General features: G+C 41.6%; 1 protein-coding gene across 9 annotated transcripts in view; it reads left to right on the top strand.

Annotated features, from left to right (window-relative positions):
• The window catches only part of TADA2A (transcriptional adaptor 2A), a 52,827-nt gene that overhangs the window by 24,374 nt on the left and 13,723 nt on the right, over positions 1 to 14,730 (top strand). For 7 of the 9 annotated variants that reach the window (XR_014821339.1, XM_084985082.1, XM_084985080.1 and 4 more), the window contains 5 exons: positions 2,081 to 2,238; positions 4,183 to 4,271; positions 5,450 to 5,522; positions 12,306 to 12,369; positions 14,533 to 14,576. Coding sequence is in view for 6 of the 9 variants with exons in the window: in XM_084985082.1 (XP_084841208.1) it covers positions 2,081 to 2,238; positions 4,183 to 4,271; positions 5,450 to 5,522; positions 12,306 to 12,369; positions 14,533 to 14,576 (428 nt within the window). In the remaining 3 variants the exon portion in view is untranslated. Of the gene's footprint in view, positions 1 to 2,080; positions 2,239 to 4,182; positions 4,272 to 5,449; positions 9,602 to 9,944; positions 10,170 to 12,305; positions 12,370 to 14,532; positions 14,577 to 14,730 lie in introns of those variants that run through there. The other 2 variants (XR_014821341.1, XR_014821340.1) reach the window with 2 other exon arrangements.

The raw sequence follows: 14,730 nt of genomic DNA on the forward strand, positions 1-14,730 counted from the left end.
CTTAGAAAAAGGAGTTTGGGGGTCACATGTTGCTTTTCAGTTGACCTGTGTCTCCTGTGCACATTATGTCCCAGTCCGAAGTGCCTCACAGGGATATGGAATGTTCAGGGGTCTGTGACTGGGCAGCTCTAAAAGGTCCCTTTGGACATATCAGTACAGGGAAGGTTGGTCATTCCTTTCTGAATAGTGGGGAAGTTTAGACTTATTGCCCCTTTTTGATTTTATGACTTTTCCTTGGCTGTAGATGGCCTCGTCACTTAAGTGAGTCAGACTTTAAATGGCCATAGCCTACCTGAGATTCAGGTTTGACAGACCACCTAGGCACATTCCCTGTTTACAGCATGTAGATACCTGCCTTAGTCCAAGCTTGGCAGAACTGAAGAGCCATTGTTGCTGTTGCCCCATGAAGCGACACTGCTTAATAGTAATAATACCACCAGTTTTATTTTTACCTTTTAGAAGTATTTTCACACTGATGATTTCAGTCTGTGAACTAGATAGCAGAGGCATTATTAAATATATTTTGTTCATGAGCTTAGGGAGTTAAAATGACTTCATATGACCATATATTTATTAGTGAAGGACCCTTAACTAGCCCTTCCCTGTCCTTACTTCCTAGTGAGTACAATCTATCCTGTTGTTAATAGAATATACTGTGCTGCCTCCCATGTGTCCAGGGCCTTGAAGGAGACTTGAGTTCAGTTCACATTTTGCTTGTAGTCATTCATTCAACATTTATTGAGCATCATAAAATACTGTTTACTATGGGAACACCAAAACACAGAAAAAGTGATCATCACTGAGAAGCTTTCTAGTTTGGCCTAGTTTTCATTTTTTTGCTTACAATTCTAGAATTTTTGTTTTTTTTTCTTGTCTTTTCTAGGGCCGCACCCACAGCATATGGAGGTTCCCAGGCTAGGGGTCTAAGCAGAGCTATAGCTGCCAGCCTACACCACAGCCACAGCAACGTGGGATCCAAGCTGCATCTGCGACCTACACCACAGCTTACGGCAACGCCAGATCCTTAACCCACTGAGCGAGGCCAGTGATTGAACCCTCAACCTCATGGTTCCTAGTCGGATTCATTAACCACTGCACCACGAAGGGAGCTCCTTTTTGCTTACCATTCTAAGCAAATGTGCTAATCCTCTTTGTGCCCTTTCCCTCTTAGCAAAGACCACAAAAAGACTTGTTTTTTTGTCTGCTGAGGGTAAGGCATTAAGCTTGGTGGTGAGGGTGCTAGAGTTTAGAATTATGACGTGTATCCTGCCCTCAAGAAGCTTATAGTCTAGTAGAGGAGTTCAGATGATTGAAATACGCAAAGCAGAACATAGTAATGCCTCAGGCAAAGGGCAAGTGAAGTTCTGTGGAAGAGGGAGATTGACAGGGGACCTGGCCTTTCCATTACCTGGGCCACCTCTCCGTTATCTCTCTGCTACCTCTCCATCACCTGGGCCGCCTCTCCATCATCTCTCTGCTACCTCTCCATCATCTGGGCCAGGAGTATGGGATCATTAGTATAGATTAAGTGGCTTAATCTCTTTGTACCTTGTTTTTTCATCTGTGAAGTGGAGGTAGTAAATACACTACACAGTTAATACTAGAGTTATTTAAATTATGTTATGAATGTTTCTAGGTTAGAGCTTGGTCTATCCAGAGAGCTGTAGTGAAGAAATATTTGTTCATGTAAAATGTTTTGTAAACATGCAAATATAAGATATCATGTACATTTTGAATGTCGTGAATTGGCTTATTATTTATAGCAGTTCTTTCTGTGGAACCTAGCTCACAGGCAAACGTACAGGTTTTCTGGTGATCTTCCTTTCTTCTTGGTGGAAAGTGAAGGCCTTTTTAGGTATTATTTCTATGTCTTGGAATAGCAGGATTTGGAACTTCAGGTTACACGGTACTATGTTTATATTTATCTCATCATTTTGCTCATTGCTCCATGATCATCAGCTTGGAGGTATCAAGTTCCAGACATATGGATCGGACTTAAAATATGGAGAGAACAAACCATGCTTAGACCATTACGTATAAATGGAAGCATCACTTCCTTCTCTCTTTTTCCACACTCTAGGCAGGATGTAGCAAATCAGATGTGCACCAAGACCAAGGAGGAGTGTGAGAAGCATTATATGAAGCATTTCATCAATAACCCTCTATTTGCATCCACCCTGCTGAACCTGAAACAAGCAGAGGAGGCAAAAACTGCTGACACAGCCATTCCATTTCACTGTAAGTACCTCCCTGTACCATAAAAGATAGTTAGTTCACCCTTGGGCTCAGTTGTAGTAGCAGATAAACACTGGGTTTGAGGACTTGGACAGCTAAAGAGCACATGGAAGTTAAGAGGAATTGGTATGGCTGATGTTGAGAGTCAGGGCCATCACGGGGCAAGAAGGGAATGTATCCTAAGGGTCAGCATTCTGTGCTAGATGTCTGGGTGCCTGGATCCAGTGTGTTGCCGCACCTGCCATGAAGCTCTTGAATGTATCAGGTAACTTTAATGCTTGCTTCTGTGAAGTGAGAGGGCTAAAATAAGCCAGTCTTTCCATGCTGTTATAAATACAAGCTTTTTTATAATCCCTTTGAAGAGTTTGTGGTTGTAGATAGTAGTTACTTAAGAGTCCAGTTTTTAACTCATTTTAATTAATCATCCCAGTGTTAAGTCCAAGCAACAGTTTATTATTTTTGTTCACCTGATTGTGGCAGTAATAGTGAGCTTGTTTTTGTTTTTTTTTTTTTAATCTCACGTGGCATAGGGACTCATGAGTCTTCTAACAATACGTAACCAAAACTATGATGAACTATAAATAGACATCTTTCCTGAATGACTCCAGAGCACGAGTAATGAGATATGAATGTTTTTCTCCTCCTCCTCCTTCCTTACACATGCTAGAAATTGTTTCCAACTCAAAGCCTGATGGTCCCTCCTATTTGGATAGCTCTTTGAATATTAACACTTTTGGGGGGCTGGTATGTGGAGATTCTAGGCCAGGGATTAAACCTGTGCCACAGCAGTAACCAAAGCCACTGCAGTGACAGCTGTGGATCCATAACCTGCTGAGCCACAAGGGGAATTCCAAGATATTAGCACTTTGTTCTCAAAACCCTTTGACCTTTTCTTCCTCAGGGTAGTCCAGTGAGACAGGCAGAGCAAGTACTTTTATTTTACACACAAGGAGACTCAGATTCAGAAAGGCTAAGTCATTTGTGCAAGGTCATGGGACTAGTGGATGTGAGGCCTGGACTTAAGTCTAGCTAACTCCAAAAACCCAATGGGTCTTTTTGACCTGTCAGTTGGATGGGTTTTTTTTTTTTTTTTTTGTCTTTTTAGGACCACACCTGTAGGATATGGAAGTTCCCAGGCTAGGGGTGGAATCAGAGCTGTAGCTGCCAGCCCTAGCCACAGCCACAGAAAAGCGTGATCCAAGATGCATTTGTGACCAACACCACAGCTCACGGTAATGCCGGATCCCTAATCCACTAATTGAGGCCAGAGGTTGAACTGTATCCCCATGAATACCAATCAGGTTCATCACCCACTGAACCATAACAGGAACTCCCTGGATGGGATATTTAAATTGATCTGGTCCCAAGAGGGAGCTGAGTCAGGGAGGATAAATATTTAAGTTCCATAATACTAAAGAAAAGAACCTTGGTTTTCTGTCTTTTTTTTACGGCCGCACCCGCAGCATATGGAGGTTCCCAGGCTAGGGGTCTAATCAGAGCTGTAGCTGCCGGTCTATACCACAGTCACAGCAACGCCAGATCCGAGCCACATCTGCAGCCTACGCCACAGCTTATGGCAATGCCAGATCCTTGACCCGCTGAGGGAGGCCAGGGATCAAACCCTCAACCTCATGGTTCCTAGTCGGATTTGTTTCCACTGCGCCACAATAGGAACTCCTTGGTTTTCTTTTATGCTTAAGAAAGTAAAAATCAGAATTTCCCATGTTTACTTAGAGGATACCCCAGGTTTAATTTCCTTTTTAATCGGTTTGTTTCCATCCTTTTTCTTTTCTACTTTTCCTTTATAAAAATCTTTGAGATCTTATTTTTTTCTCTCAAACACTCTTTTTCTCCAAACAAAAATATTTCAGATTCTAAGTGAGGACTTTTTTTTTTTGTATGTCAGTATTTTATTAAGTAACTAAGAAAAACTCTAAATTCTTCCAGCTACAGATGACCCTCCCAGACCTACCTTTGACTCCCTGCTTTCTCGGGACATGGCAGGATACATGCCAGCTCGAGCAGACTTCATTGAGGTAGGAGAAACTTGCTTCTGTTTCCGATGAGGCTCTGTCTTACCTATAGGTTCTATACCACTAAAAAGAGATTTTCAAAGCACCATAATTTGTAGGGCCTTTGGCAGCCGCATTTTCTCCGTGGAGTACCTTTCTCATTTTTAAACATTTATTTTAGAAAGATAAAAGTTCTTCAGACCAAGAACTGGTTTCTTAGGTTTTATTCATGTTGACTCCCACTTCCTTAGTAGGTATAGAACTTTTATAGTCTGGCTTTTATTCCATACCTAGGGAGTTTCAAGTTTGTACTATATCAGGGGGTTGGAAAAAATTTTCTTTTAAGGTCCAGATAGTAAATACTTTTGCAACTAAACTTTGCCATTTTATGTAAAATCAGCATAGGTAATAGTGAACAGATGAGCATGCCTATGCTCCAGTAAAACTTTATTTACAAAAACAGGCAGCAGGCTCAATTTGGTACATAGGCTGTAGTTTGCTGACCCTAGTACTGTATTCAAAAGTATATCAAGAATGACATGTATAAAAATTGCAGACTCTTCATTCAGCCTTAGAGTTAAAAGCCATGTGAATGTAGTCATAAGTTTCGTTTTATCACCTAATCCACAGTTGTAATACTCCTGGAGGTAAAGTTTAGCAAACTACAAACAGTTTTGCTGGCCAGCCCCAGGTCAGCATTTTTGTTCATGGCAGGTTGTATTATAGAGCTGCCTCGTGGACACCACCCCTGAAAATTGTCTTTATTGAATAAGAGTATAAACAAACCTACCATTGAGCTGTGTAAAAAATATTATGGAATAAATAGGGCCCTCAGAAGGTAGCAAAAAGGTAGGTGAAGTAATGCAGACAATTTTCTTACCTAAATACTTGAAGGCCTAGTCAGATTTAGATTTTCTTTGATTAGAGTTTATGAAGATACTGCTTTTAGTTTTTAGAACAATAGGTTTGGCTTGATTCCTGGACTTACAACTTTCTCATTTTTTGCTACCACTACTGCCTGAAAGCCTCTCAGATTTTTCCTGTGACTTATTACTTGGGGCAGTTATCCTGGCCTTGTACCCCATTCAGTACTTTTTAACAAGTGTTTGTATATCTGCTGTTTGCTTTTAAAGCATGGCTCCTATAAAGGCATTATTCAGAGCTAATGCATCTGAGGTGGGAATTTTTTTTTCCCCAAACAGGAGTTTGACAATTATGCAGAATGGGACTTGAGAGACATTGATTTTGTTGAAGATGACTCGGACATTTTACACGGTAACATTTTATTTCAGCAAATGTTTTTATTGATTGCAATCTATGCGATGACACTGTGTTGGGTGCTAGGAATGTAAGAATAAATAAAACATGTCCCAGGCCCTTTATGGGCTCAAAATATAGTGGTTAAATTGCTGAACTTACCCTATTGCTGAGATTTGACCATAATGAGAAAAATCATTTATGATGATGGTGGGAATGTGGATCATATAATGGTAGTTGGGACTATCCCATCCCTCGGTCTGTGTGAGCTTTCTTTTGACTGAGACAAACCTACACTGAGGTGGTTGGTCAGACTACCTTAGTGCCTCCTTAGAAGAAAGGAAATTGGTATGAAGACTTGGGACTTCCATGCCAATTGCTGATGCTGTCTGTTCACTGTGATTTCCTACCTCTGACTTCCCATAGCAGGGAAAAGAATGGATGTTCAAGAGTTTCTAGACAAAGGTTGGAAATGTCTTATTTCTCAGAACTGTTGAATTTTTGGCACTTCTGAATTCTCATCTAAGATTAGCCTTCTAAGAATTTATGTCACCTCTTCTTATAATGTAAATGGTTAATGCCAACAGGGCTCTTAAAAGTAGATGGTTAGACTTTCATTGAATATCCTTTTTTCCCTCTTTCCATTTTCAGGGAACTACATATTTAAAATAATCCCTAGCCTTCTGTTTCATTTCAGTCTAGAATCGGGGGTGATATAATAGAGAAATAATGCTCCCTTGGATTCTGTATTTCCTAAAGAGCATCTTCATTGTTTCTCTTAAATGTGTATGCCAAGTAGAAAAGGCACATCAGAATCCTTGTTGAATTATAAATCAAGTTTTCATGTTGCATGAGCTGGTCCTCTGGCACTTGAGGGGGAATTTGATTCTTCTCTCCATAGAAGAGCTGTCTGGGTATTTGTTACACCAGATCTGGACCAAGAAGGAGTCCTCATAAAAATTTTACCTTTAGAATTTTTTTTTTTTTTTGGTGGCAGCACCCGTAGCATACAGAGAAGTTCCTGGGCCAGGGATCGAACCCAAACCATAGCAGTGACAATGCTGGATCCTTAACCACTGGGTCACCAGGGTACGCCTATAATTTTTTCTACATATTTTTTGAGCAGTTTTCTTTGCACGATTTCATTTCTCTTCTTTTCTCCCACACAACTTTAAGGAAAGTCATAGTGACGCAGATTGAACTAAAAGAGGAAAGCTTGAACGCAAACTACTTTAGCATTCACTAGACCCATTGTATTTGTTCAGTCTTCCATGTCAATCTCTGGACAGCCTTGGTAACTCATGTAATTGTCTAGTCTCACCTCTTGTGTTGTTCCCTTGAAGGTAGTGTGCAGGTTGCCATTCACTGTTTCACTTCTTACGCACCAGCTTTAATTAAAATGGTATTGTTCCCTGGCTTGTATCTTTCATATCCAGAATGCAAAAAAGCAGTTTCATAAAATATCATCCTTTTAGATACTATTCAAAAGTTTTGAACTTTTGAGAGTCGGAATCTAACATCAGTAATGGTTTGACTATATAAGGGACTTGCTGAATCACTTCTCTAGGCCCTAATCCAAGGTCTTCATTCTTAAGCCTCAACGTTATTAAGAAAACCATAGTAATGGTTGGTGTTTAATTTCGCTCTTCATTCTTTGTAGAAGCGGGATTTGTGGTTTCTTATGGTACCCTCTGGTTCTTTATGTAATTTAAGTGGGGACAAAAGAAAAATCTGAAAGAAGTCATTGATTAGGAAGTTTTATTTCAATTAGCACTTCAGACCTATAACATACTTTAGTTATTTGTTCAGTCTTAGTTTCTGCAAGCTTTTAAGTCCCTTTATTCTAGTTTATTTGAACTACAACTGAAGCATCTGTTATTGATTGTTATACATAAGTAGTTTCAACAGAACTTAAATAATAATCCCTGCTTCCCCTTTCCTTCCCTGACTGGTAGTGAACTCTCATGTTTCCACGAGTGTTTTTTAAAAGGTGATTACATCATAAAGAAGTTCGGCAGGACTGGAGATCAAAGGGATGACTTGCTGATGCCACAAAGGGATACCTTGTTTATGGCTTTAAGTTCTCATATTAGCTCCTCTGGCAGCATGATCCCCTGTCCAGTGGGGCATATTGCCCCTGAGCTGAGCAGTTCCTCCCAGAACACTCAGTGAAGGTGACTGGGAGGCCAAGGAGATTAGGAAGAAATGAGAAGGAGCTTTGTATGCTCACCCAGAACGAGAGAGGGGCACATAGTTTGTGCAGATCAGGACAATGATTCAACCCCAGCCTTGCTTCTGAATCACTATGATCTTGGGCAAGTCCTTGGAATCTTGCTTGCTCTTTCTTTGTGTCCCCGGCCAATAAAGAAGGGGTGACACTGATTAGTCAGTGTGAATGTCTCCAATGAATGATGGTACGTAATTTAGATTGGTGTTATTACCATTCCATTATACCATCATACTCTTAATATTACAGAGCACTAATAACATTCCTTTTATGTTCCCTCACTTATAACTACTGGAAGGAAGCAAACTGTTTGGCTGGGTTTCATATCCCATCCCCGAGCATCTAGAAGATTAGATGATGCCACTTAGCTTTCTTCCTCACCCAGAGACTTTTGCTATGATACGTGAAATTTGTCTAATAAAAGGAGTTTAAGTGGTCCATTATAGAGGCCTAGGACACAATGGAGGGATTCTTTTTTTTTTTTTTTTCTTTTTGCCTTTTTGCCTTTTCTAGGGCCGCACCCAAGGCCTATGGAGGTTCCCAGGCCAGGGGTCTAATCAGAGCTGTAGCTGCCAGCCTCCGCCAGAGCCACAGCAACACCAGATCTGAGCCACATCTTCGACCTACACCACAGATCACAGCAACACCGGATCCTCAACCCACTGAGTGAGGCCAGGGATTGAACCTGCAACCTCATGGTTCCTAGTCGGATTCTTTAACCACTGAACCATGACAGGAATTCCTGGAGGGATAGATACTTAATTACATTCCATCCACACCAGAAGTCTTTCAGAATAGGCCCAAGAAAGATACTACAGGTGAAGTAGTATCTGAGGAAGAAAATAAGGAAGTTCTGGGACCTCCTCATACTTTATCAATAAGCAGACATTATTGGCCCAGAAAGAGAGATGCAGAAGATTTGCTCTCCTGTGTCACGGTGTGTTCTGGGATGTCAGTGCAGACACATAGCATAGATCCCATTTCCTCAGGGGACGTCACTCCCCACCTGCCTTCATTTGGGAAAATCTCTCCTAAATCTGGAGACTCTTTTTTTCTCAGAGTTTTACAGGTGCTAAAGTCTGAGTGCAACATCTTCTAATCATTGGTGTCCTATAACCCAAGTGAGCAAAAGGCGTCACGAGTGCTATCCTGTGTGTTGGGTCGTGTTTCTGACACTTCTCAGGGTGGCACATTAGAACAATTTACTCTCCCTCTATTTGGAAAGCTGATTTAAGCAAAGTTTCTTGGCCAGATGTGGCTATTCCACCATTTTTCCCGCCCCAAATTTTCTTTCTTTAGTCCGTATTGTCAGCCTTTGACAGCAGATCAAAGGTCCAGCCTGGTCACTGTGTAAACTTAAAACTGTTCATTGGCAATGCTCTTCCCTTTATGGTGATTTGGCTGCTTTATGCTTAGGACTTTATTTATTTATTTATTGTCTTTTTAAGGCCACACCCACAGCATATGGAGGTTCCGAGGCTAGGGGCTGTAGCTGCCAGCCTACGCTGCAGCCACAGCAGTGCCAGATCTGAGCCGACTCTGCAACCTGCACCACAGCTCACAGCCACACCAGATCCTTAACCCACTGAGCGAGGCCAGGGATCAAACCCACAACCTCATGGTTCCTAGTCGGATTCATTTCCACTGTGCCACAATGGGAACTCCTATGCTTAGGGCTTTTTAGACTTAAATGTTATTAATAATTATAGCTAATAAATGGAGCACTTACTGTTTGCCAGGTACTAGCCTTTTTTTTTTTTTTGGCTTTTTGGCTTTTTGGCTTTTTGCCATTTCTAGGGCCACTCCCTCAGCATATGAGGTTCCCAGGCTAGGTGTCTCATTAGAGCTGTAGCTGCCAGCTTACACCAGAGCCACAGCAATTCGGGATCCAAGCCATGTCTGCAACCTACACCACAGCTCACTGCAACACTGGATCCTAACCCACTGAGCAAGGCCAGGGATCGAACCTGCAACCTTATGGTTCCTAGTCGGATTTGCTAACCACTGAGCTGTGACGGGAACTCCACCAGTTAAGTCCTTGACATAATGAATTCATTTCATCCTCACAAAACTCTTTGGCTTGGGCATTATTATTATTATTATTATCATCATCATCATCATCATCATCATCTCTATTTTATTTTATTTTATTTTTTTTGTCTTTTTGCTATTTCTTGGGCCGCTCCCGCAGCACATGGAGGTTCCCAGGCTAGGGGTCTAATCAGAGCTACAGCTGCCAGCCTACACCAGAGCCACAGCAACGCCAGATCCGAGCTGCCTCTCACACCTACATCACAGTTCACGGCAATGCTGGATCCTTAACCCGCTGGGTGAGGCCTCATGGTTCCTAGTCAGATTCATTTCTTCTGCGCCACTGCAGGAACTCCTTAGTATTGTATTGTACTTAAACTATCTTTACAACTTAGTAAAAAAAAAAAGCTTTTTTTTCCCCTTGCAATTTCACATTTTTTTGTCTTCTGTAGCTTAACCAGATTCCTGAGAAGTAGAAGTAGACATATCCCCATTCTGCCTTCAGGGAAATGCACAAAGGAATTAAGTAACCTGCCTAAGCCTTCCTAGTTGCTGACTCTAACCATTAGGTCACGTAGTCTTCTTTCCTTCACGGAACTAATTGTGTGCATCTTAGCCAAAGCTTTTAAAAAGCTCAGCTTCTGGGGAATACCTGAGTCACAGGTTTGTGTTCATGTGCTTGCAAGAGGGATTTTGATTGGCTTCCCTGCAGTTAAGGCCTCTGAGTTGGTTTTCTTGCCAAGCAAGCAGTAAGTGCCTTCTGTCAGGAAAACAGAAACATGTTGCCAGCTATTTTGAACAATGTTAGAAATACATCGCAGTGGGAAGGAGCTGCCTCTGACTTCTGCCCACTTCTCGAAATATTTTAAGGCCAGCCGTTTGGAAACTTTATCAGTCCCGAGTGTAATCACAGGGAGACTAGTCGTCCCCCAAAGCTGCGATTTCAGAGGCCTTGCATCAGTAGCAAGGTTATGGGTGCCTTGGGCTTGCTTGTTTTTAATGACCTCTGGGTCTTTGTTTGCCTGCTCCGCTGGGACCTCAAGTCACTTTAAGTAGCGTTCGAACCTGTGATTCTCATTCTTTCAGTGTCTTCCTCTTATTTCGGTTCTGCCTACTGCGCGTGGTCCTCCTGGGGTTATTCATACAGTTGAGATCTTATCATCGTTGCTGCTGTCTGTGTGCTTCATAAAGACAAGGGAGAGAGCTCCAAATATGAATTTTCCTCTGGGAGAATTCCAGTTCCCTTCCTATTTATTTCTCTGTGTTCCCTTCCTTCCCTTTGTTCTCCAGAGCCAATTGTACAAGTTTAAACTACTGAAATGATCAAGCAGTAGAACCATTTATCAGCAGGATTTATTTATAGAGTTTTTTGTAACACAGTCTCTTCAGTTTTTTTAAGTCATTCCCACACATATCTCGGGAAACAACATAAGTTCGAGTCTTAGAAAAATTACAGAAATATTGTCAAAATTAGCACTACTTTCCACTGCATCTTCGGGTGCTTTCTTTGCCCTTGAACTCATCTTGTTATTGGGTGGATAAATGAGATAAGGCGCTTAGAGAGCCTGAAACGTGGTAAATACTACTTACTTAGCTATTTTATTTGCTTCTCTTTCTGCCTTAAACTGTTGACTTCTTAATTCTGTTTCTCACAAGAAATACAGTCCACTCTTAAACTTGCACTTGGCTATACTGCGTATCAGAGACACCTCCTCTCCTCTCCATTCCTCCTGCCTCTTCCACCCCACGGTTACGTAAAGTGTACCCTCACCAGCACAGCGTGCTCGAGCCTTTAAGTCCAGAGCAGCTGTGTTAGGAAATCCCAGCAGGGTCTGGGGCATTCTCTGGTACCTGGGCTTCTGCATGGAACACCGTAGAAATCAAGAAAGAGTTCATTTTTGGAAGGATTTCTGCTACCTGAAAAAAGTTTGGAAACCATTGCCTTAAAATCTTGGACCCGATGTTATTCAAATACTTTTGGTTGTTAGAAATGAACCCAAAAAGTTTAAAAAAATTACATTAACTCACCTCTTCAGATCATCCAGCTAGAATTTATGTTATTTTTATCTCAAACTCAAGGGAGAATGGCCTGGATAAAGTGTTCCTGGTCATTTCCCAGTAATTGAAGTTACATACAGATATAGTGCATCTGCTCACAGCCAAGCATATTATATTTTGGCATTTCTTTCTTCTAATCTGAAACGCTAATGGATGTAGTTGCTAGCCCATGTATGACCAAAGTGCAGATTCCTCGTTGAGCTGTTATATGAAAGCTAATAATATACATGGTAGGGCCTGGCCAAAGAGGCTATTCAGCAGAAAGCAGAAATTAATTTCATGTAAACATATACATAGGAAAAAAGAACTTCACTGTAATTTACTGGTAGAGAAATTCAGTATCCCAGGGTGTTTTTGTTTCCAGGAGACACATGTCCCAGGACCAGTAAGTATAAACTAGTTCATAGTATGAGGTTCAAAGTTTAGGAGTTTGGGTAAAGATTTACTTTTGTCTTGGCTTTGTTATTGTTTGTGTTTGTTTATAGCTCTGAAGATGGCTGTGGTAGATATCTATCATTCCAGGTTAAAGGAGAGACAGAGGCGAAAAAAGTAAGTATAGAAAACCTTCCTGTCTTCTTTTGCTTTTGTACTGTTGACCATATAGTCCACTTGTGACTCATCTTTTAACTTTGAGGAATACACTTAACTCAGTTTTTCCATCCGTCAAATGGGAATAATAATACCTCTCCCTTTTTTGCTTTTTACCTCCTCCTTCCTTACCCTTTCTTGATGTTATGATGACCAGTGAATAGTATGGGTACACTGTTTTAAGGGGAAAGGAACAGATAAATTTAAGGTATTCTTTTAAGGTATGCTTTTTCTAATGCTGCCATTCTGACCACTCAGTTTTTTTTGGGTTTTTTTTTTTTTTTTTTTTTTTTTTTTTGTCTTTTTGCTATTTCTTGGGCCGCTCCCATGGCATATGGAGGTTCCCAGGCTAGGGGTTGAATTAGAGCTGTAGCCGCCAGCCTACGCCAGAGCCACAGCAACGCGGGATCCGAGCCGCGTCTGCAGCCAACACCACAGCTCACGGCAGCGCCGGATCGTTAACCCACTGAGCAAGGGCAGGGACCGAACCCGCAACCTCATGGTTCCTCTTCTGATTCGTTAACTGCTGCGCCATGATGGGAACTCCTGAAATCCTTTTAGATAAAAAGGCTTCTCATAAAAACTGAGTGGTCAGGAGTTCCCGTCGTGGCGCAGCAGTTAACGAATCCGACGAGGAACCATGAGGTTGCGGGTTCGATCCCTGCCCTTGCTCAGTGGGTTAACGATCCGGCGCTGCCGTGAGCTGTGGTGTAGGTCGCAGATGCGGCTCGGATCCCGCGTTGCTGTGGCTCAGGTGTAGGCCGGTGGCTCCAGCTCCAATTCGACCCCTAGCCTGGGAACCTCCATATGCCGCGGGAGCGGCCCAAGAAATGGCAAAAAGACAAAAAAATAAAAAATAAAAAATAAATAAAAGGATTTCAGAAAAATACGAACAAATTTCAGGTACTCTTGGTTATTCATTCTCTTTGCAACAGACCAAAAACCATAAAATTATGGGCCCCAGACCCCTGTTGGATTCCAGGAGACTTTAACAGTTCAGAGGAGGGTATGCAGAGGGTGTGTATGTATGTGTAGGCATGTCACCATGGTGTTACTAACTAGAGACAGGGTATCACAACAGGAAAAAGGAATGGGACTTGGGAGGCACTCTTGAAGGACCAAGATGCGAGCTCAAGTAAAACTTACAGGGAGTTCCTGTTGTGGCTCAGCGGAAACAAACCTGACTAGCATCTTTGAGGATGTGGGTTCAATCCCTGGCCTCTCTCAGTGGGTTAAAGATCTGGGGTTACCATGAGCTGTGGTGTAGATTCCAGACACGGCTCAGGTCTCACATTGCTGTGGCTTTGCGTAGGCCAGCAGCTGCAGCTCCAACTTGACCCCTAGCCTGTAAATTTCTGTATGCTTCAGGTGCAGCTCTAAAAAGTAAAAAAAAGTAAAAAAATAAAGTTTACTCTCTGCATGCCTGGAGTTAGCTTCTGCGAAGTGCTGAAGATTACCCAGCTGTTCTTCTCCACTGCTAGTCATGAATACCTCTGGTACAAATCAAAGGTTCCAGACACATAACTGCATGGTTTACTTAATTCTCTTTTGCTGGAAACACACAGAGCTGGAACAGTGTTGTAGAAATGAGTTGTTCAGGTTGCCCTTAGATACTATGTTTTATGATACTCTTTCATTAAATATGCACAAGATTTATTTCAAATAGCCTCAAAGCATTATGTGAATGTACAGTTGTAAATGGTGAATGTGTGGTCATGATGTCCTTTTATGGTTAATAGATTGCCCTTAAGTGGCTGTTCTCAATTACCATTTTTCTAAGCTGAATAGATAATTTTTATGACATGGACACAGATGCCCTTCAGCTTCATCTTAAGATCAGAAATGTGTTTTTCAGTATTTATGAGTGCTCATTGACTCCTTGAGTTCATCCAGCAAATAGTTAATGAGAGTCTTCTATGCCCAAGAAGAGGAAAAATAGGATGCTTGAGAGCCTAACATTGAGACTCTAACTCACTGACCTGCAAATCTCTGTGGGGAGTGACTCCTTTGGAACTTGATATTCTTCCTCAGAGTGTTTAGGACGTCTCAATAAAAATTGCGTGTGGAAGACGTTATTAAATGTGCAACTAATGATCACATATATTATTATGGTTTTCATTCTAGAATTATAAGAGACCATGGATTAATCAACCTTAGAAAGTTTCAGTGTAAGTATTAGCTGTTTTCTTTATATTAAAATTTCTCCCTTTATTTATTTATTTATTTTTGCTTTTTAGGGCTGCACCCACAGCATATGGAGGTTCAGAGGCTAGGGGTCGAATCAGAGCTGTAGCTGCCAGCCTACACCACAGCCACAGCAAT

The sequence above is a fragment of the Sus scrofa genome, chromosome 12 (genome assembly GCF_054392235.1).
Source record: "Sus scrofa isolate SSC_HxYL_T2T_F1_AM1 chromosome 12, Sscrofa_HxYL_maternal_Yorkshire_Landrace_v2.0, whole genome shotgun sequence".
NCBI lineage: Eukaryota > Metazoa > Chordata > Mammalia > Artiodactyla > Suidae > Sus > Sus scrofa.